The 23,099-nt window shown below is 34.2% G+C and overlaps 5 protein-coding genes across 11 annotated transcripts; 2 read left to right on the top strand and 3 right to left on the bottom strand.

The window, feature by feature from the left end:
- The first annotated feature begins 203 nt into the window (after positions 1 to 203).
- Positions 204 to 1,368, top strand: LOC128884832 (putative histone-lysine N-methyltransferase 1). The gene is made up of 3 exons (XM_054138482.1): positions 204 to 348; positions 438 to 1,218; positions 1,286 to 1,368. The coding sequence occupies exons 1-3, from the start codon at positions 265 to 267 to the stop codon at positions 1,366 to 1,368; spliced, it is 948 nt and encodes a 315-aa protein (XP_053994457.1). The 5' UTR covers positions 204 to 264.
- Positions 1,022 to 12,055, bottom strand: LOC128872322 (copper-transporting ATPase 1). 5 transcript variants are annotated; one of them, XM_054114907.1, is made up of 16 exons: positions 11,537 to 12,054; positions 11,232 to 11,302; positions 11,093 to 11,147; positions 7,382 to 7,803; positions 6,991 to 7,295; positions 6,627 to 6,848; positions 6,345 to 6,574; positions 6,086 to 6,275; positions 5,777 to 6,010; positions 4,812 to 5,682; positions 4,128 to 4,714; positions 3,827 to 4,030; positions 3,549 to 3,769; positions 3,296 to 3,460; positions 2,047 to 2,182; positions 1,022 to 1,161 (listed from the first exon to the last, which is right to left on the bottom strand). In XM_054114907.1, exons 2-15 carry the CDS (start codon positions 11,293 to 11,295, stop codon positions 2,050 to 2,052), a joined length of 3,903 nt encoding a protein of 1,300 aa, XP_053970882.1. In that variant the 5' UTR covers positions 11,296 to 11,302; positions 11,537 to 12,054; the 3' UTR covers positions 1,022 to 1,161; positions 2,047 to 2,049. The 5 variants fall into 5 exon arrangements, with proteins under 5 accessions (XP_053970882.1, XP_053970883.1, XP_053970881.1 ...); XM_054114910.1 differs by lacking the exon at positions 1,022 to 1,161 and adding an exon at positions 2,697 to 2,756 and having other exon boundaries at positions 2,009 to 2,182; positions 11,537 to 12,055; XM_054114908.1 differs by lacking the exon at positions 1,022 to 1,161 and having other exon boundaries at positions 1,542 to 2,182; positions 10,292 to 11,147.
- A 218-nt stretch (positions 12,056 to 12,273) lies between these two features.
- LOC128872326 (GDP-Man:Man(3)GlcNAc(2)-PP-Dol alpha-1,2-mannosyltransferase) lies at positions 12,274 to 14,669 on the top strand. Of its 2 annotated transcripts, XM_054114919.1 has the most exons (9): positions 12,274 to 12,429; positions 12,535 to 12,627; positions 12,720 to 12,950; positions 13,023 to 13,255; positions 13,342 to 13,559; positions 13,624 to 13,908; positions 13,975 to 14,234; positions 14,310 to 14,444; positions 14,530 to 14,669. In XM_054114919.1, the coding sequence occupies exons 2-9, from the start codon at positions 12,608 to 12,610 to the stop codon at positions 14,615 to 14,617; spliced, it is 1,470 nt and encodes a 489-aa protein (XP_053970894.1). In that variant the 5' UTR covers positions 12,274 to 12,429; positions 12,535 to 12,607; the 3' UTR covers positions 14,618 to 14,669. The 2 variants fall into 2 exon arrangements, with proteins under 2 accessions (XP_053970894.1, XP_053970895.1); XM_054114920.1 differs by having other exon boundaries at positions 12,305 to 12,627.
- Positions 14,670 to 14,718: 49 nt separating this feature from the next.
- LOC128872328 (RNA 3'-terminal phosphate cyclase) lies at positions 14,719 to 16,670 on the bottom strand. The gene is made up of 7 exons (XM_054114924.1): positions 16,318 to 16,670; positions 16,123 to 16,240; positions 15,726 to 16,050; positions 15,476 to 15,617; positions 15,241 to 15,380; positions 15,013 to 15,166; positions 14,719 to 14,937 (listed from the first exon to the last, which is right to left on the bottom strand). Exons 1-7 carry the CDS (start codon positions 16,435 to 16,437, stop codon positions 14,719 to 14,721), a joined length of 1,218 nt encoding a protein of 405 aa, XP_053970899.1. The 5' UTR covers positions 16,438 to 16,670.
- Positions 16,671 to 16,924: 254 nt separating this feature from the next.
- LOC128872329 (cyclin G) lies at positions 16,925 to 22,822 on the bottom strand. Of its 2 annotated transcripts, none has more exons than XM_054114925.1 (7): positions 22,689 to 22,822; positions 20,592 to 20,839; positions 20,065 to 20,481; positions 19,736 to 19,990; positions 19,438 to 19,646; positions 19,254 to 19,321; positions 16,925 to 19,164 (listed from the first exon to the last, which is right to left on the bottom strand). In XM_054114925.1, exons 2-6 carry the CDS (start codon positions 20,709 to 20,711, stop codon positions 19,276 to 19,278), a joined length of 1,047 nt encoding a protein of 348 aa, XP_053970900.1. In that variant the 5' UTR covers positions 20,712 to 20,839; positions 22,689 to 22,822; the 3' UTR covers positions 16,925 to 19,164; positions 19,254 to 19,275. The 2 variants fall into 2 exon arrangements, with proteins under 2 accessions (XP_053970900.1, XP_053970901.1); XM_054114926.1 differs by lacking the exon at positions 22,689 to 22,822 and adding an exon at positions 20,940 to 21,083.
- Between the last annotated feature and the right edge of the window lie 277 nt (positions 22,823 to 23,099).

The raw sequence follows: 23,099 nt of genomic DNA, 5'->3' as shown, positions 1-23,099 counted from the left end.
ACATATATGAGCCTGATGGTTATCTATTGAATAGTCGTGCACCTCGTGTGGTCTTAAAATTCGAAATGACAGAAAGTAAGTTGTTTCTCGAGAGGAAGGTTTTCGTTTAACACAAGCATAGTATTACGTTCCGTATTTTATTCGTTTATTGTTCGATGTAAAATTTCTTCGTAAATTGCGATATTTTGGTAGTTAGTCTAAAATAAAGAATTCATTATTTCTAAATACTTTCACTACGTGCTTATTTAAAATCTAAATATAAATATGAATAAAAAGAAAGAATCAAAGTTAGTAGCACAACTTAACATAGACAAAGACGCTAATGTAACGACGAGAAGAAGAAGCTTAGTAAGATATATTAATAACATATAATAAAATTTCATTAATAAATGTACCGATTACAATGACAAATTATAATGTAAATCATGTATTTTCAGAATATGGAAAAAAAACAAGGATACAATGTATCACTGCATCATAAAAAGGCAAGTTTTAAACAAACAATAAAGCAAAAAAATACAACAAAACGTCAGAAAAGTCCTAAAAAATTACCTGATTCAAACAAGCTTTTAAAAAATAAAGAAGATACATGTAAGCATCAAATTGAACATTTGAACCAAATTTTAAAACAAACTAGTACATGTCCAACGCTTACACAAGAAGAATTAAAACTGTTATTCATGAAATATAAATTGGATGGACATTATAGAACTAATACAAATTTACCACCAGTTACTAGTCTGTTGAATAATGCAAATAATGTAATTGATGCAAACAGTTATCTTTATGGTAAAACACCATATACAGAGAACAATTTAAGCATGCACAATAATCTTAATTATATGTCAACAAATTGCAATGTCACACATTTGCACACATGTCATAATAGTGAAAATATACTAACTGATGGATATTACAAAATTCAGCCTGAATCAAATTTAAATGATAATAAAATCTCTGACATGGAAGAACATCAGAGTTTAAAATATTTAAACAAAGATTTGATTTTTAATGCACAATATGAAAAGACAGATCAATATTTATTGAATTCGAATATTTATAATAATTGTTACTTAAACGAATGGAATAACAATAGTACAGTCTCAATAAATAAATGTAACAACTTTCAATCATGGGAGAATGAACACTTGGATTGTGTTTCTGGAACAAATAACATGTCATTGTACTATGGTACAAAAAATAATTTAGAAGACCAAAGTATTTTTGATTCACACATTCATAAAAATGTGTATCCTTTGACAGATAATGAAAATTTGATGTATAGTGCAGGCAACAGTAGCATTAATATTCAACAAAATTTTAATACTTACGCTTCAAACTCATGCTATATATCAGATAATTTTCTAAACTCAAATACATATCTATTACCTCATACTATCATTGATTAATATATGTAAAGTACTGTATAACATCAGTAAATGAAGTCTATGCTAAATTTAATACTTTTGTAACAAATATTTATCTTCTTAAGTTTTCATAAGGATGTAATACCTAATTGCTTACAATAAAGTTGTCATATATATTATATAAAATATTTACTATACATTATCGTACATTTTTACGTTAAAAACGTGGCACAAAGGATATATATATATACATACACACGCACGCACAAGTACATATATTTTCTTTAGGTAAATTTCAAAAATATCTTGTAGAGATATAAATAAGTCTTTTATATGTACTTGAATCAAAGCATGGTCCCTATAAACTTTAAAATGCCATAAGTATAAAACATATAGTGAAATATACAAAAGTAGTTTAATAATGTAATTTATGTAAAAGATAAATATTACAAATTAAGAATATTCAATAAAAGCACCGTAACTATTTTTTGTAATGATTTCTTCGATCTTTTTCCTCGTAATATTACGAAAATTATACGATGAAAGTAAAACATATTTGTATGCAATTTTGAAATTAGTGAAAGGTATCTATTAATAAGAAATACCATTATTATCAGCAAATACCATTGGCGGAGAATATGTATAAGTGAGCGAAATATTTTAATAAAGATTATCTTACAAGTCATAAAGGAGTTATGTTTGTATGGTCCTTTACGTTTTTGCGATAGCCAGAGAAATCCGTTACTAAATCAATTTCGTCTACATCGTCACCGAGAAGTCGACCCTCTACATCGTCTTTAGATCTCCTGAATATCCTGTAATTAAATTTTTTAATACGAAGAAATTGTTAAACTATTTATAGAAATACTGAAACATCGCTATATAGATTGATACATATATTACCTTGTTAAGCGAATTTATTTTTAATCTATAATATTATGCAATTATATCACGTTTTCTTACATTAAACGTAATAAATCTACATACTGTACTGTTAACAAGCAATCATTCCATTATCTAACAATTCAAACACTTTTATACCAGATAAATAAGAGAAGCAGTACAGGATATTAGCATATATTGCTAAATATCGTATTTAACATGAATTCGATAGGCAAATTAGTCACAGTCAACTACATACATCGATAATATTTATTGGAAGCAAATTGAAGCAGACATTTTGTCGAACTGGTGTAGAGAAGAAGACTATTGCGATGATTCTTGAAACATTTCTGGATTACTACGAATCTTCGAAAAGTTGCAAATCAACATAAATGTGTATTAGAGAAAATAAAGGTTGCAAAAGCGTGCAAAAAGATATATACAAACCAAAAACCAAAGGATGAACAAATCTCCAGGATCGGGTCACATGTCTAGCAGATAATTTGTCTATTGAAAAAGTACAAGTATTTATTTATAAAATTTCTCTGTACAATAATTTAAATAAATATACGATGATAATTGACATTAATCAATATTTCTTCTTTGACATTACATTATCCATTTTACATTTAATACAATTAAGATTAAAAATATTTTTGTTCATTTTTACATTATATTACAAGGAAGCAAAAATCAGATATGAAATATTTATAACTTTTATATGCACAAATATATTTTTTTGTAAAATCAGTTTTAAATTGACAGTCTATTTTATTCAACTGAGTTAGTAGTATTATGCACAATTTTCGGTTAGTTGACCTAATAATTTTTAATATTCTTGTTAGTATTATACAGTATCGTAACATAAATGATAAAGAATAGGCGCGAAAGATCAAATAAAGCTAACACCTGAATATTAGTATGTTACAATTAAGGAGATAACAACGCTTTTCCATATTAGAATAATATTATTGTGACTTCATCAAGCAGTGGGGTTATTACAATTCCGTACATATTTTGAAAGCATAGTACTCGTTTGAGCATACCTGGACAACGTTGATGCAGATCTGTGCATAATCGGCATTACAGAATCGTCCAGACCACGATGAAGGGATATCGTGTCTAAATCGATCATTCTTGCCGTGGAATGAGCGTGCATAGCTGTTATATACTCCGGAGTTTCTAGAGTAGCTTTTGTTGGTTTACGGTATCTGTAAAGATGCCAGAATATCTCGTAACTTTTTTCTTAACTGCATTAACTGGTAAACCAGACCCACCCCTTCTCCCACTGATTCTTACAATTTTAATAGTAAAGAGCTTCCAACTACAGACACCGAACTTAGAGCCATCGCTGCCGATGACATCCAAGGTTGTAAAAAGAATCCAAAAGAACTGAATATTCCAGCGGCGATAGGAATACCCAGCAGATTATAAACACTGGCGAATAAAAAATTCAGTCTTATTCGACGAACTGTTTTTCTAGATAGATCCAGACACGCGATCACATCCAAAAGGTCGTTCTAAAACAAATTGTTGCTGTAAAAGAGTGAAGCGCATAGGTATTTTTCGTAACTTACCCGCATGAGAACTACATCGGCAGCTTCCACGGCAACATCTGTACCAGAAGAGATCGCGATACCAACATCCGACTGTGCAAGAGCAGGACTGTCATTGACACCATCTCCTACCATTGCAACTCTTAAACCCTGGTCTTGTAAGCGTTGAATTTTGGCCACTTTGTGCGAAGGTAATACTTCCGCGAACACTCTGGTAATACCAACCTATTCCAATAATTCACAAATCGATAACATCTCCGTATAATATTTAAGGTATTTATTTTGTTAATTTTCAACAAAGAACGTTAGAACAGTTGCTTACCTGTCTAGCAATAGAGGCTGCAGTCTTTCTATTATCTCCTGTCAAAAGAATCACTTCTAAACCCATCTTCTTTAAAGTATAAATTGCTAGGTGGGCTTCCGGCTTGACTGTATCAGCCACACTGATCATAGCCACTAACACATTATTTATTGCTACCAAGACCGCGGTATGACCTAAATCTTCCTCGCTAGCCATTCTCGCCTCTACCTCTTGCGATGTGGTTACAGCGTTTCTTCGCATCCATTCCCTATTACCGATGCATATTTCGTATACATCGTCGGTATTAGTTTGGTCACCGTGAGAATCGGGACTCAGTAATAATTCTAGATTTATATTCTGCCTTTCTTGACTGGCGCTCCCGATCGGCACAACGTCAATCGGCACGTTGTTCAAAGTATACGTTCCGGAAGGCAATTTTTTTTCCTGATTCACATAGTTGATAATCTTTTCAGATTTCGAAGCATCTGCCAAAGTAGTCGAGATGTGCGAAACTTTGCACTTGAGACCACAACCAGCGACCGCCTGAAAGTTAGAACATTTCCCGGTTGCTTCGGAGTTGATCGTTTCCTTCACGAAGCGAACAATTGCTTGAAAAAAAAAGAAGAAAAAAATAAACGATAAATTACTAAAAACTGTGCACAACACATCGTTAATGGACTAACGCATGCATTTTTTAAAACTCACCGGATGCAATTGGATGCTCGCTATTCGTTTCGGCTGTACAAACAATAACTAAAAATTTTGCTAACGAGCAGACTTTTTCATCTACGAATAGACCTATTTTTGTCACCACTGGCACACCGTGGGTTATCGTCCCCGTCTTGTCGAATACAACGCATTTAACTTTATGCGCATTTTCTAGAGGTTCGGCACCTTTTATCAAAATACCGTTTAGTGCGCCTATTCCGGTACCAACCATGACAGCGGTTGGCGTAGCCAATCCCAACGCACATGGACAGGCTATTGCTAATACGGAGAGAGCGCTTCGAAAAGCGTACTGGAATATGATCTCTTCCCTATTCATGCCATTTCTATTAATCTGATCGTTGTGCGAAATCGGCAATTGATTTATATTTAAATATCCCACTAGTATCCAAACGAACAAAGTCACTATAGAAACTGCTATAACAAGGGGAATGAAGTAACCCGCTATTTTATCAGCTAAATGTTGAATAGGCGCTTTATTCGTTTGCGCTTCTTCTACTAATCGAACAATTTGTGCCAATGTCGTGTGCTCTCCCGTATGCGTCGCGGTAATCAGTAGCGGGCCATTTTGATTTATCGAACCACCGATCACGATCGATCCTTTTTTCTTTGGTACCGGCATACTTTCTCCAGTTATTAGGCTCTCATCGCAAGTCGAATGTCCCGAGAGAACTCTGCCGTCGACGGGAACCTTGGTACCTTGCACTACCTTCAATACATCTCCCCGTTGTACCAGGTCTATACTGATTAAACGTTCGGATAATATTTCATTGTTTGGACCTAAGGTGACTAAAACTGCATCCGTTGCCTTTAACGACAACAGCTTTGACAACGCTTCCGACGTTTTTCCCTGAAAACAATAATCGTTCCGTATTATTTCATTCGTTATCGCGACACCACCACCAGGAACGTTATAAATGCGATTCTCAACGAAACATTCCAACCTTTGCAACGTGCTCCAACCACCTCCCCAAACTGATGAACACAAGCAACATCGGAGGCGTGTCGAAAAATGTCTGAGGACTAACGCGCTCTTGCATTACCATGGCCGCTGTAAGCACGGCTACCGAATACAAGTAAGATATCGTAGTGGTCATAGAAATTAAAACATCCATATTGGTTGTACCGTGTTTTAAAGCTTTGTAAGCTTGAACGTAAAAATGCCAACCACCAAAAAACTGTAAATATCGTCCAAATTAATAATTGATTTTCAATTACTTTCATAGGAGAGTATTTATTTTATCCACAGTTACCTGTACGGGCGTGGAAAAGATAAAAAGAATTAAGTTCTCCCAAGAAAGACCAGGTATCACACAACACATGTCCTCGTGCGACTTTTCACCGATGGACATGACAACCATAAAGTATGTCATGGCTAACATGCACGGTATGCCAAAGATTAGAGACACTAAAAACGCTGCTCGCCATTTGTTTATTTCTTCTCTGCAAAACAAAGCATAGTTTCATTTCGTAATTGGTATAATTTTATCCCGTCTCAAATATTATTCTTACCTCTGATCCAAATAATCCCGGTTTTCTTTATCCCTGTTACTAAACAAGGTCGCTGTAAAACCTAGCTTGTTGATACTTTCTACGATGTCTCTGATGCCAATTTTTTCCACGTCGTATTTAAATTTACCACGCTGAGTTGCTAGTGCAACCGCAGCTAAATGGACACCCGGCAGTTTCTTTACGGTCGATTCTATTTTATTTACACAAGATGCGCACGTCATACCTGTAATCTAAGCAGTCAGAGTTAGAAACCACGTCGCTAAAGCACGACGGACAACTCACTTTTAATTCAATCTCTCCTTCACCGGTTCCAGGTTCCTCGATCAATGTGGTAGGGAAGCCCAATTCGGATATACTAGAGGCAATGTCAGCCGCTCTTATTTTCTCTGGATCGAACGTGACTTCTGCTTTGGCAGCCATCAGCGCTACCAATATACTATTCACGCCGTACAACTTTTTACAGTGCTTCTCTATAGCAGTAACACAGGAAGCGCAAGTCATCCCCTTCGATCAACGTACAGAGTCAAAATGAGAACGTGGATCGATTACGTAACATAATTTTCAAAAATCAAAGTTACGCATTTTTTCACGCGCACAGTTGACGCTACGCGAGGCTTCCGGCCGCGGATACTATGTATATACTCACCGTTATATGCAGAAAACATTTTGCTACTTGATTCTGAGCTTTCGCGTCGTCGCCACCGCCACCGCCGACACCGTTCAATCGCAATTGAACTTGTCCGTTCGTTACGTTACTTTTCGACGCCGAGTCCGTCGTTGTCGCGAGAACTTTGCCATTTACTTCCTTGACGAATGCATCGAAACCCATTTCTTCGATGCACCGGGCTATTTGTTCAGCCGTTATATCTTTGCTGCTGTACGAAACTTTGGCTTCCTTGTCCTCTAAGCTGACGTTCGCTTCGCTTATTTCCGACTTCTCCGATAAAAGTCCTGAAACACGCAATTTTTTTTTTTGTTATCGAATATACTTTAGTTTTTCATTCTATTGATTTAACGATGATTTTATTCATTCTCACCTGTAATGGTATTCACGCAAGACATACAAGTCATTCCATCGACGTGTATACTACAAGTGCTAAGGGTGGATTCTAACGGAGGACTGTTTTGTTTATTATTGGCACAGCTACTCTCGTCCCCGTGCAAAGAAGCTACGAACCCCATGTCCTCTATAGCTTCGACCAATTCGTTGGGCGTAACTTGGTTCACTTCGTACTCGATGTAAGCAATTTTCTCCTCCAATACTACCTCGATGCTTACAACCCCTGATCGACTGCCTACGGTTCCTTCGATGTTTTTCACGCAGCTCTGACATCTCATTCCTTCGATATTAATTTTCACCTCGGAGATGGCATTCGAGAAATCTTTAATTTCCTGCGACCGAGGAACTCGAACCATGTGCGTCGTCGTGCCTTCGTAGTCGTCGTCATCGTCGTCGTCCCTAAACAATTCGCATCTTCTACTTAATTGCGTTATTCAAAACATTATTCGTTTTTATTTTTTTTTTTTTTTTTTTGCGCGCGCGCGATTATCGCGAAACATTTCGCTCCAGTTTTCCTTTTAAATTCGCAACCGAGAACCGCACACATTATCCGCAAGAGTCGTTCGCTGCAGATATGTTAATCGCGAGCGAGTGCCAATCGCTTATCGATAATTTTACGTAAAGAAAGAGAAACAGTTGTTCGTTATCGGCGAACGTTAAGCTTGAAAACCACACCATCGATAAACACCGAAGCGTAATCGTGGAAGCGCGTTCGTTTCTAGAATGCCTACGTCGGTTACTCGACCAGCTGAACGCTGAAACGGTGCAATTTTTCCTGAAAACACCTGAAAACAAGCTGATATCTCGTAGAGAAAAAACAAGACCACTAGAGACGACGAATGTTTTGCTCCGGAGTTTAAAATTCTTCGAATGCTAATTATGAAAAAAAACAATGCCGATAACAAAGTACAAGAGGAGATCGTCGATCACCGTCGTCTCCCGAGAGAGAGAGATAAGCGACGCGCAATCGTTTGAACCGTCAGCGTCGAGATTACATAGTCGACGAGTGAAGTACTCGTTCCGTGTGGAACGGGGGTTGAAAAGATATCGTTGACGATAAAATAACTACAATAGCGTACGATGAACGGTAATTCGATATGAAAGATGCTCGAAGCTTACCAGAGAACGTTCACCGTCTCGTCAGATTTTCCAATTAGAGGCTGCTTATCTTCGTCCATTCCTCTTGCGAGTAACAAAAAGAACGTCCTGCGAGAACGAGAAACCTTTTCGACGTGGCTCGGTCACGATTGCACCAAAAATTCGATCACGGCATCGATGGAAAAGTTTCAAGGCTGTTATAACGGTTACGAATCCTCGATGATCGCCTAGATATCGACGAGTGTCACGACCCGTCGATAAAAATAGGCGACAGTCACGTATTATCGAGAAAGACTCCGGTTAAATATTTCTATGAGAGATGTATGTGTATATTATACAATGCATCTTCTATGAGCTTGCCGTGATCAAGTAGGATCAGGTTTTATCAGAAAAAAATTGTTGTTTCGTTGATCGAGGAGATCATCAGGATCGCGACGGGACGACGCAAGCTTCGAGGCTCGTCGAATCCTTCGTCTTGTTCGCGTCAAGGTTCCTCCGAGTGGCAAAGCGATTATTCCTGCGGCCGTGCGAGAGTGGCTAACACCAAACGCGCAATTGCCTGGTCTACTCGATTTGATACACCACCGACCGACTGATAACTCTTCTATTCGTTTATCGAACTATACGCTCTCTGCGCTCGCTCGCATCTTTTTGCTCACGACACTCTAGCGGGTCAGCTTCGACCAGCTTAACGCTCCGCAGACTCGACTACTCGCTCGAAAGCTTCAAAACAAGCCTGTTCGAACGCTATCGCTCTCTCTGTGTATCTAGGATCAACCACGGTTTCTCTTTTTCAACTTGCAAGCAATCTACCTATACCTTTCGCAAATCTGTTCTTTTTAAATCGCTGACAAACGAGATATCGAGCAAGAAAATCCTATTTGCATATTTCTGTTATCTCGACGACGACGCAGGTAGATACGCGACGCGGATGCTTAGTTCGAACGCTCTCGCGTATAGGTAACCGAGAAAGAAAGAAGATTTAGAAAGGAAACGAACATGTTACGCTTTCTACCTACGACACTTTCCGTGATTAAATGGCACGTAGTTAAAAGCGGGCCTGCGTTGATTAATTGAATTTTATTGACGTTGATCGACAGTCGTTGAACGGTAGCGATTCGATGATTCCATCCAAGAACTCGATACAGAAAATTCAGACGAAGCACAGTGGTCACGTGCAAATCTGTACACCTGCACGAAATATTAAACGTATCTACCTTCCTCGGAACTTTCGGTACGTTTATTTCGTTTTCTTCTCTTATCCTTTATATTTCTGTAATTCCGACTTTTTGCTTTTGACGAAAGATAATGGTTTCGCGATATCGCGTCCACGTAATACAGCCTGTTGAACCTGAAGAGCGATTCGAGTGTCACTGTCGCACATGCAATCGATGCGACGCGACGTACAGAGAATCGTCGGCGTCGCTGCGAACAACTACTCCGAATCGCGAATCAACGATGATTTCTTTCCTCTCGAACCAAACACATTCAGGCTTACACGGAAATGCGCGGTCCGGTGGGAAGAGATACAACCGAGAACGAGAGCACGATTTGGTCGAGTACCACGTAGACGAGAGAGAAAGGCCTGTTCCGATTATATCGCGACCAGATTTTTCTGCCGTGCGATTTCCAAGCGTATGCGGCTCGGAACTCTATCCACGCCTACGCTAAATTCAAAATTCCTAACTGGAACGATCGAATGATATCACCCTTAAATCTTTTATATTAATTATTTATCTATGAATTACGTTACTCGAGGTTTTTTAACGTATATCTTTTTCCAACTTACCAAACATCCTGAGAAGAACTCAGTAACTTATATTTCCACGTAGACAAAAGTTTCTGCATCGCGAACCGAAAAACGCACCGGAGAAGTTATAGTTATGATTAAAAAACGCCACGTTAAAACGCACGATTTCTTGAATACGGCACGGCAAAGACGCGGTTCCACTGGAAGTAAACGCGAATATAGCGTGTTCTCTGTACGATTCCCTTGACTCGAGAGAGTAAGCGACGAAGATCAAATTTCGAAAATCGATCCAGTCTTCGTTTGATTAGAAAATAATTCAGCCCCGAGTTAACGTGTTTCTTGTAATTTGATCGGCTGATAACGTTTCTTTATTCTCCTTTGTCTTCCTTTCAAACATCACCGTACAATTTTCAAAACAACGACGGGATAATCAACCTTTGTAATTCGATCGAGTTTTATACTATTCGCTAAATCGAGTAGATCTTTAAGTATCATACACGGTACGCGTTAAATCGCTCGGATAAATTTTACAACAATAGAAAAGTGCTTGTTGAGTTCTTCCACTTTCAAGCTTACTGATTGCGTTCTACTGAATTCGAGCGCGTTCAAATTGTCGATAAGTTAATAACGACAATTAAAGACAACGATTTCGAAGGAAAATTGTTCGACCTCCGTTGCGGATAACTGACGGAAGAAAAGAAAAAAAAACTAGGCGATAATAATAAGTAACCTGTTATTAGAGACGTTGTTTAAAATCAGTTACAAAATTAAAAACTTTGATTTATAAAAAAAAAATATAGATCTTGATGTGGATAAAGATAGTATATGCAAATTGCTTACTCATTTTTTGAATAAGTAGCATCTACTCTTGCTATTCCTGCTCGATCTGTGTGTCCTGAAAAATAAATAATAAAATAAATACCTGACAATGACTTTCGATAAGATTTTAATCAAACCTGTTTGAAAGATATCAACATACTTGCAATCACTTTATCTGGTTGAGATCCATCTTCTACGTGTTTCTTGGCATTAATTGTGTCCATTTTTTCCCTGCAAAAGAATAATCCATATTAAACAGATATGTGTTGTTAACGCAAGAATATTTAACTACCTTGTTTTTTATAAATATTTAGAAGCTACATTGGGTTGTATGAAAAGTAAAAGTAACAAAGAAAATTCGGGAATTGTTTAACAATTTTATTATTAATCAAAGCTATTGCTCGTTACTATAAAATGCGTGTAATTATTACGACAGAGAGAAAACGCAAGGGTGGAAATACATACCTGTAGATTTTACGGATCGAGCCAAATGTTTACATCAAAGTGAAAAATTTAATTTATGTTTCGATCTATTCACTGTTTCGTGCACACTATGCAACACTGAAAGAGGATACATTACTCGCAGGACTTTCGCGTTCACTGATCACGGTAACAAGTATCGAGGTTCACTTTGTTCCAAATTAATCACACAACAAATACATGTACAAAGATCGTGATCGAAGGAGGTGATTTTTCAAAGCAAAACTTGGGTTAAAGATTCTTCTTGTCTTATTTCGAGAACTTCGCCGGGTATTGTCAAACGAATGAACACAACAATAACGTTATCTTACGCTTACTATTTGGTCAATTTCACGCAACTTAATAAAGGTTTTGCGATCGAACAAAAATAGCTGAACTAGAAAAGCAACGAAATACGTGTACGTCAACGAAAGCAATAGAAAGACAATGGATTTCTGTACGTATCCGTGATGTGAGCATGTGAAGTATGTGACTGTATGTGACACTGAACTGAATCACTGATTACTGGTGGACTGTGGTAGGCTGGTACATAGTATATACCGTTTCATGGACCAACAAATCGTATTTGCCATCTAACGGTCGAGGGCAAACTAATTTTAGGAAGCTTGGATCAGAACCCTCAGTTTTGCGTCAGTGGCGCATCGGTGGCAAAACGTCCAAGTTTGTAATGAAAATAGTTCATAGTTATCTATATAATACTTTACTAAAACCCACTGCCGCTCACTGAGCGGCTTAGTAATCGGTGACTTTTTTACTACGCTCTCCCACCAGTAAACCAAGTAAACATAAACCAAATTTTAACGGACCAGCTATGAACACAATTTATCAGAAAAATTCACAGCTGTTACCTTTGCTGATGTAATAGTGACAAAAACGATGTAAATAAATTAAAGACTTATATGCTACTTGTATCCTAATAAACGTTTAGTATGTGCTATTTGTATCGTCAATATAATTTTCTATAAATTACAACAATTTTACAGTATACGTTTGAAAAGGAGCACGCGAATGTGAAAGACAGCTTTTTCAACTTTGAATCATCCCGAGGACAGAAACATGAATTTTAATCCACTCATGTAAGATTTATATTTATCAATTAAAAATCGTATATGTTATTAAATTTAATGTAGAAAATGTATATACATTTAACAACCATTTACTCTTTCAGAGTGCATACAATTTCATTTTTAAACATGTTGGCAGTAGTACTCATTTTTGAAGCATTATGTATATTAGTCGTTTTGCCTATTTTATTAATAATATCGAGAAAACTATATTCTAAAAAACGAGCAAAAAGATCGAGAAAGAAAATAGTTGTAGGCATCTTTCATCCTTATTGTAATTCAGGTGGTGGCGGCGAAAGAGTACTTTGGGCTGTGATTAGTGCCATACAAGCCAGGTATGAAGATTTTAAATAAACAGTAATTGAGAATATATTATCACTTTTAAGAGTACAAATGGTTATTTGTAGATATTCCAATGTACACATAGTAGTTTATACCGGAGATCTAGATGCCGACCCAGAACAGATTCTTAGCAAAACAGAGAAAGTATTTAATTTTAAAACCCAGCACAAAATTGAATTTGTGTACCTGCATAGACGTAAATGGGTGGAAGCTTCTATGTACCCTTATTTTACACTTTTGGGTCAAAGCTTAGGATCCATTTGGTTGGGTATAGAAGCTTTAAACAGTCTTGTGCCAGGTATAAACTCGTGTCATTTTTATATATATTTTACATATTAAATTTAACATACATCTTTAAAATGTATTTATAAAATGTTATTTTAGATATTTACATTGATACTATGGGTTATGCCTTTACATATCCATTATTTAGATATATCGGTGGGTGTCGAGTAGCAACATACACTCACTATCCCACAATTTCAACAGATATGCTCAGACACATTTATAGAAGAGTTGTATCTCATAATAATAGAAGAGTTATAGCTAGGAACCCATTTTTGTCGGCAGCCAAAATTGTTTACTATAAATTGTTTGCATTTGTAAGTATAGTAAAGTTAACAAATAATTATCGTTCAACGCTATGATTAATAACAATCTTTTCAGCTCTATGGTTGGGTTGGCAGTTGCGCAGAAATTATAATGGTTAATTCCTCGTGGACCGAAGAACACATTAACGCAATTTGGAAGTGTCCGTTAAAAACTCATAGGATTTATCCGCCGTGCGATGTGAAGCACTTAACGGAACTACCACTTCTCAGCGATGATGAGAAATGTGATAAAATTCGTATAGTATCGGTTGCACAATTTAGGCCAGAAAAAAATCACCCGTTAATGTTGAGAATAATGTATGAACTTAGATCGATTGTTAAAGAAGAAACGTGGGAGAAAGTATGTTTGATCAAAGTTTATTTTAATATACTAAATAAAAAGATTTATATTAGATAATCTTTTCAGATTCGACTAATTCTTGTTGGCTCTTGTCGAAATGCAGATGACGAAGTACGCGTAAAAGATATGCAGGATTTATCGAAACACTTTGCATTAGATGAAAATGTGGAATTCAAATTAAACATACCATACTCGGAGCTTATCTCAGAACTTCAAAGAGCAACAATAGGACTACATACAATGTGGAACGAGCATTTTGGTATCAGTGTTGTTGAATGTATGGCAGCAGGATTAATTGTAGTGGCTCATTCTTCCGGTGGTCCAAAGTAAAGTCTTATTATAATCGCGTTATCAATTAAACACAAATAAAACTTCTGTAATACATTAGCTAATAATTACAGAGCTGATATAATAGAGACACAGCCTGGATCACAAAATGGATTTTTAGCTGAAGAAGCTGAAGAATACGCAACGATAATAGCGCATATTATAAATATGCACCCAGAAGACAAAAATGCTATTCAAATGGCTGCCAGGTACTCTTAATTTCACATTGAAAATACTTTCATTTTTCAAATATTTTACAAACAATATTTTGAACATCAAATAACTGTTTTTTAGAGCATCCGTAAGTCGATTTTCGGACGAAGCATTTGAAACGGAATTTTCACGAACGATAGAACCATTTTTTAGGCAAAAACAAGAATGACTGTTTCACATGGAAAAATAATTTTTAAGTACCAATTTATAAATAAAAACTAATAATTTAAATTTATTTCGTTTTTATTTATTATTTATTATATATTATATTTATCTTATACCTTGAATTTGGTAATTAGTACCCTTGCACTCTAAAGTATAAGAGATACTGTTGTCAACATCTTTGCTTTCATGCAACTTAAAATAAAGATCATGATTGTGTAGCATCATCTCTGTCACTTTTATAGCAGTTTCGGTGTGACATGTAAGTTTTTGGCTTCCAAGTTTAATTTTAGAAGTACCTCGTGCTAAGGCCATCAAAATTATTAACTAAAATACACAAACGGTAAAAGTATTATTATAGAATTCATAAATTATCAATAATTATTTTATGATAAGTTATACCTGATCTTGCGCATATTTGTCAACACAAGATCCCGCTAAAATTGTATCCAAAATTTCGTTAGCGGCTTGTATAGCTGGTGGTATTTGTTCTCGACGTCCAGAACCCAAACCAGAACCACCAAACACACATCCGTTATCGGTAGTACACGCTATACTAATAAAGATTATGATTGGTCGTTAAATGTAATTCATATAATTTACCTTTCTTGAGACACTGAAATGTATTACTTAATGCTAGATCCATTGCCGATGGCCACAGATCTATGTTCTTTATAAGCCTCAATTTTGATAGGTGGGATACAAATATTATGTTTATTTAAGCCTTCTGTTAAAACTGATCTTGCATCATTTGCCATTCTCTGTGCTTCCTATAAAAAAAAAAAAAAAACACCAATTTGCTGTTTAGAATAAATTTGATATGTAACATTAAAGATGTATTATAAAAAAAAAAAAACATACATACCTCAATTCTCACAACACCTGCAACACTTGCCCATCCTGTTATATCGCAAGGAATTCCAGGATCAAGTAAAGTGACAGCATTCAAAAAATGTACAGGTTTTATGTACAAATGTACTTCTCCACCTCCTTTTGGATAATAACCCCTTCATTGATTATTAAAAAATTAATACTCTCTGAAGGATATAATCTATAGATTATGATAAACATTATCATAGGTAACATTACTTATATTGTACCATATGTATAAATACCTTGTTACACATGAGAAGTCAAAATCAGCACCAAATTTGTTAAGTAATGGTTTGAACACCTCTGTGAGATATTCTATTTGTGGTCCCATAGGAACATTTGTACCACCTTTAAGAATTAATGTAATAGTATCCATATCTGGACAAAAAAGAGCACAGGGCAATCCAACTTGAGCTAATAAACAAATGCAACCAGCAGTTCCTGTGTCTACAACGAATGTACGTTTTTTACCAGCATTTAATTGATTTGGTTTAAATTCTAAACATGTTGATCCTATATGGGCTCCTTTAACTTCTGCATTACACATTTCTTTCAATAATTCCACACCTATACACGGTAGTGTGATTAGAAATTAATTCAATTACAAATATGGCTGTTATTTACATTATAAAAGTGTACCTTTTAAATGCTGTGCAGCAAGACCAGGCTTAGGACGACCTGCTCGTATATTGTCAACTTTAATCGGGATTTTATATAGTGTACTGATAGAAAGTGCTATCCTCAATACTTGGCCACCCTATACAATTAAATAAATAAACTCTCACAAATTTGCATTGAAAACGTTAATAATAAATTATTTTAGAAAATACTTACCCCTTCGCCCAAGCTTCCGTCAATTTGTACTAAAGACGACATATTCGTACTCTGCGGCGCTGACATAAGTAACCCTTTCCTACAATTTAATACCGTCAAATGACGCGAATAAGCGAGCATCACACACCAACCAACTGCACACAACACACGATACTCATACTCTTATCAGTTCAGTCTTATTCTACCAACTGGTAAACTAGAAAACTAGTTTGGAGAACACTGTTCTAGTCAAGAAATGTTGAATGTTCTTTGGAAATAATCCTATTCATAAAAATAAAATTTATTTACAGTAAAATAATATTAAATAGAAAAGAACAAATATATCGACAATATAATTCACAATGTAAATACTTCTTCATGTTTATTATAAAGAAATTCTGTATGTTACGAACGCAATTTTCATACTCAAAGTAATAGTAATTTATGTGTGAATAAAAAGTGAAAAGTAATTTCTTACTTAGCCTTTTTTTAAATGTAGATAACAATAGATATTATTTGTGTAACTAGAATTCAACTATTCCTTGATTTTATATCGTTCTATGGAAATCATATATTCAGTTGATACAGTAAAAAATTCGTTATGTGTAAAATAAATAACACTGTAGTATTTTATTTTGATATATGTATAATTTGAAAATGGAGATCAATATACATAAAAAAATTCACAAAATCATTAGTGTCATATTGTAATTACATTTCAAGATTAAATGTTCCATAGAACATTCAACATCCTGTTTCCGAATGTCTTATTGTTTGTGCACATAAATACAACTCGTTCTGTGAAAAAATTGTTTATATAATAAAAAAAGTAATGAAACTAACCGTATTTTTTGTCCCGTGCAGATTTTTATCTTTTCGCATTTTTTATTTTATGAAATTTATGAAAAAGTTAAGAATTTCATGTAATACTGGTTAATAAGTACGAATAAGAAAATTTCAAGAGAATTAATGTCTCTTACTTGCTATTTTTTACAATAATATTCTTGCCTTATAATCTGCCTAAATATATTTTTGGATGATAGTTTGGTGTTCCAGTATTACCCTAAGATATGTAATTTTAATTATTTTTTACTATTTATTCTAGTAACGTAATATTAAACAATACTTTTATAAGATAAAGTGAAATAAAGATTTAAGGCATACGACTTATGACTAGCATAAATTGGTTAAGTATAGAGAGACATTGAAAACTGAGTTTTCTTTCAAGGCAATCATCACTTTATAGTAATAAGCAACAATAATACTTCTAGGTTTAAAAATTAGGCATTTTATACATATAAAGTAAGAACATAATACCTTCATATTTTTACAATCAATCGTTTTTGTTACGGTTTTTTACAATTAGAAATTATTACTCAACATAAATTAGTTATAGTTACATTAGAGTATTTTTTGTTTCATTTTCTTGTGTTTTTAAACACTATGAGATTACCACAAAATCTAACATATAAGAAGAAATAGATAATAAATAGTTATAGACAAATATTTAATTCTTAAATGCTCTAGACAATTCCGCTAGACTATTCTCATGTAATAATAATGGCCACATTTGAAAACTACAATAGTAAAAAATTCTATCACAAATTGTGGCTTTTAAATGTTATTCTTATAAGTAATTACATAATACTAGATACCTTAATTTAACTTTACGTGTAATAATCATACTTTCACAGCTGACATTTGTTTTGTTTTTTTAAGAAGGTTTGAAGCATTTATGATTACATTCTTAACCTTTTGCGCTCTTAATTGTATTTATTGATCACATACGCATACATACACACGCGCGCGTACATATAAACATCTTATTCCTCAAATTTTCCTCAACAACTTTATACAAACTTTACATACGTTTAACTCGTTCGCCGATTACTTCAAATATTATTTAGGTTACTAGCAAATGCTATCTATCGTCCCGAAATTTTCATGAAATGTGGATTAACTATATTTAAAAAATTAGGAAAATACCAATCGGAGGAAAATATATTTTTTTTTATAAAAAATCACAATTAAAGTGCAAAAGGTTAATCAGTTTAGATTGTTCAATATAAATGCGTTGCATCATTTACTTGATTAACATACCATAAAAACATCGATAGAAACTAACTTATTCACATTCATCCATGTTCCTTTCTTGAACAATATATAATTTAAATACTGTTTCTCGACAAAACATTAAACAGTAATTTCAATGTTGGTAAATTTTAAGAATTAAGATTGAACATTTTAATAATCCTAATAAGCTTTATTAGTTTTTATAATTTATTTTTTAAATAATTTTAAATTTTTTATTTATACTTGCGTAATAGTCAATTTCCTCACATTTGTAACATGTTTCTCGAACGTACGAATGTACGTATAGTGATGTTCTATCCATATAACATACGAATTATAATGGACACTGTATCACATATTTAATATTACTAAAATACGATTTGCTGTTTCAATCTCTTTCCGTTTCTTTTTTCACATCACTCGTGTACTATGCATAATAGCAATGATTATAAAATATTAACTTTATTAACGGAAATCTTTGTCTCTTCTTATAAAATGTATGATACAATTAAGAAAAAAAAGTTTATTTTAACAGATCTAATATACATATATACATATATATATTATATACATATGTATATACATATACATATATATATAGAATAGATTTCATTTACGAATTTAGAATAATGCAATGAAATGTAAGTGCTACAAAAGAGATATCAGACAGTTCTCCGTACGACGTAAATACATCGATATTTGTACTTTCTATTTAAACTTCGAACCTCAAACTAAAGTCAAACTTCTGTTCTTGCTCCATATGACGGATAAACATTGAACTTCTGGATCCAGCAGCTGATAAATAACACAGTAATTAGTTCCAACACATTCCGTCCTATTCGTTAGTCGTATTTGTACTTGTAATTATTATAATAGTAACGTACTTTAAGGCCTCGATACTGCCACTTAACGTCTCTTGTTCCCATGACGTCGACCAAATTTACGATTTTTTCTATAAACAAAGAAGGTACATATTTAATAGTAAAGGTAAAAAAAAAAAAAAAATAATTCTTAAGCAGTTAAAAAATTGTGTATAAATAGACATAACAGATCATGACAAAAATATACCTAATTTTACTTGGCGAAGGAACTGGAGCATGTTCGGCGATAACAGGTAATACAGAAATGAATTTATCAGTCGGACGTAAAAGGCGCGCCGTACGAGAGGACAATCTCCATATCAGTCTTTGTTTATGAGGAGTTTGCTCTTGAGCATTGTATTTGCTCAATATAGCACCTACAGCATCATGTGCAGAGAAAAAACTTGTATCTGGAATCTATAAAACAAACGTATAAAATAAATATTACTGTGGTTTTAATAGCGTAATGTAAATACTTGACGGATATCGGATCATTCTAATATTACCTTACATATTTTCTGAAGTTCCACAGCAAATTCTAACAGGCTTAGCATCTCTGGTCTTGGTGCTACAGATGTATTGATGATAGAGGAACTAGGAATAGCGGTTGTAGATATGGTAGAATCTACATTAGTATCCAGCCGATTAACTGCACTATCTAAGTATGTGCAAAGTAGAACAAGTGCCACTTCCGATGGCCTTAAACTTGCACAATTTCCATCACAAGCAACCATTTCTAACCTGAGAAAAAGCTCGGATTCCTGTAATCATACATATTATTATTCAAACTTATTCAATAATACCTATGTCTATATAGCGAATGAAATTTTCTCACCGTAACAATGCCGTTATATATGTCTCCCAATCCTAGTTGAGATGCAACTGCATGAAACATTGCATTGAATAATCGAAGAAAAGTCAAAGATGTAACAGGTTGAGTGCCAGGTGCCCATTCTAATTTGTTCTGTATTACTTCTGACATACGTTTAAGATCACCGCCTGTGCACTTGCACTGTGAAATAGAGACTAAGTGATCAGCATCCAAGGACTGTGCTAACTGGACAGCAGCAATATGAAAAGCGGATACACTGATACAAGCCATATGTTTTGGTCTTGCTTTCATTTTTGTTAAAAAACGGTCCATTAAATTGATGGCAATAAAAAACACATCTGATGGTAAATCATACCATACTTTCAAACATCTTAAAACATGAGCTGATCCATCTCGAGCCCCGATTGTTATTTCATCATTCTGAAAAATTGAGAGATATTTTGTATGTGAGATAAACACCTATAAATATCTACATGTTATTTGTACATTTCAATGTGATATATAGTATACAATCCAATTTATATACTTACTTGTGATATACTAGGTAATTGAAGGTTAGGTTGATATTTTACTTCAAGAACCAAAGCTTCTTGCAGTTGTTCGAGTAATGGGTGGATTGCATCCGGTACAGGCAAGCCCGATGTGTCCATTCCTGCAATGTGTGACAAGCAACTAACTACAGCAACGATGAAATGATAATGTAACACAGAAGATGTGTAGTATGGTTGGTGATATGGGTGTCACACAACAAGAATGGCGCAGCTGGCTAGCCTTGTATCTATAAAAATAAAATAATATTGTCATTAACATAATTATATAAATCAATCTCATTCTAAATAATATTATTCTATGTTTATGATTAATAGAATACTGTTTACCAGACTACTTTATGATGGTAGCACAAGAAACTACATTTTTTTTATAAATTATAAAACGTAAAAAATTCGCTATAAACAACATTTATTGTTCTATATTTTAATTAGAATCTACTGATTGCTACTGATTCTTGCTGATTATTGCGCACGTGTTATCATGCACGCGCCGTCAAACGGGTATCAGCAGGCATCATGCCATAATGATCATGGACACCAGAAGTTTCAAAGAATGTACTAGAAAAATGATTCATTCAAAATAATTTCCGGAACTTTCGACGTTTTAATTTTTTCCCTTCGTAACATTACTTTGAAGTAGCAAATTGACATAAAAAAAAAAAACTATCAAGATGTTCATATCAACATTTTTCGTCTCATTTACGCGCGTACGATATAATTTTAATATTTTTCAACAATCAACAACTATTTCATCAGATCGAAAATTCATGATATATGATTAAAAATTTTAAATTTTCGTTTGTAATATACATATTATGACAATTACGGAAATGAAGTATGCAAAATATGGAATAACTTCTTATGTATATTCTTCCTTGTGATATAAATATTACTCGTATCGAATATAAATACTATTATAGATTACGAAAATATCAGAATGGTACGAAATCTATGAAAAACTACAATATTATATTGTAAATAATAATTTGTTGTGCAATATTGAAAAGATTAGTTGTACGATTAAACTTATTTGTATCCTACTATATTAGGTGTATAAAAGTAAAAACACACCGACACATAAGCGAAACTATGCGATCTGTTTATATTCTAATTTTTTCAAGATAATTATTGGCGGGAAATATTTGAAACACGATTTACTCACGTGAAATCGTAAATTCGCGTATGTATATACGTACAACTTATTCCAAGTGATACTCTATTGTACGACCGTTGAACCTTTGAAAAACTGTATACACTTTTTTTCTTTGCGTAAGAGAAATAAGCTCTCGCGAAGAACAAAATACACTCTAAACGTATACTCCAGTGTACCCGTATAAATACTGATACCGTGGATTGTAGATCGCGTCTACTTCGTAAATCGTCACAGATGAACAATACTCGAACTCCGACCGCGTACGAATTCACACGAACTCAGCGAAGAGTTGGGAGTTATTGTACCGTAAAATCTTTTATCAACAAATTATACTTTTGTAAAAATTCATTTGGTATACACGATAAATATCAATATTTCGTATACGTGCTTACTATTACAAGAAAAATTGTATACGATTTCAACTTTCTTTCGATACGATTTCAGAAGGATGATTCATCAATTTTAATCTATTTTTATGCCGAATGAACTTCACTTTTGTTTGTTTAAATCCCCATTACATCTTACGTTAGCCTGGTTAACAATCGTAAGCGTTGCATTCAATGTAAATGCATGACTTAAATAAGATTATAATGGAAAATAGTATCTCATCTTGTATATTATCGTGTTATTGTTTACAAAGGAAAAGAATGACGCAAGTTTCACGGCAATCGTTCGTTCCATACAAAATGTAGATTAGGATAAAAGCAACAACATTTGTTAAATATACTACAGTATTAACGAAACGAAGATAAACGTAATTTAAATTTATCTTGCAACGTTGAAATTTGTGTTAATAAACAATATTATGTCAACTAGCAAAGAATTGCGTTTTACCACCATTTTGTATCAATTAGACATTCCAAGTTCGAACGTACTCGGTAAACAGGCACTAAACTATAATAAAATTCTAATAAAACATTTACCCGGACGCGTCCGAAACGCTTTCACGTCAATGGATCACCCAATCTTGGCTTTTTTTATCGTATTCGTCAGTATAGATAGGAAACAGGGCCGCGTACGAACCACTTGGTTTGACAGTTGTTCTAACAATAAGAAATGGCGGACTTCGGTACGTTCAGCTGATCATTACGCGTCAACGCACGCTCGTGCGTAACAAAAGTAGTCCCTTCGTGAATGTAAACACTTCAAAGAAAATGTATCAATTTATCGTTGTTATGCATTATTTCTATCTTTTCAAACATAACATTTGAATAATTTATACGTAATTAAATGTTGATTACACGCACTTAATTACGTGAATTAAAGTATGATTTGATAACTTTAAATTTAACAGAAGGCATAGGTATCGATATCAATGCGCTGGTTGTAATATT

Source organism: Hylaeus volcanicus, chromosome 2 (assembly GCF_026283585.1).
Source record: "Hylaeus volcanicus isolate JK05 chromosome 2, UHH_iyHylVolc1.0_haploid, whole genome shotgun sequence".
NCBI lineage: Eukaryota > Metazoa > Arthropoda > Insecta > Hymenoptera > Colletidae > Hylaeus > Hylaeus volcanicus.
Note: the sequence above shows the minus strand (reverse complement) of the source record. Positions and strands in the feature narration are given on the sequence as shown.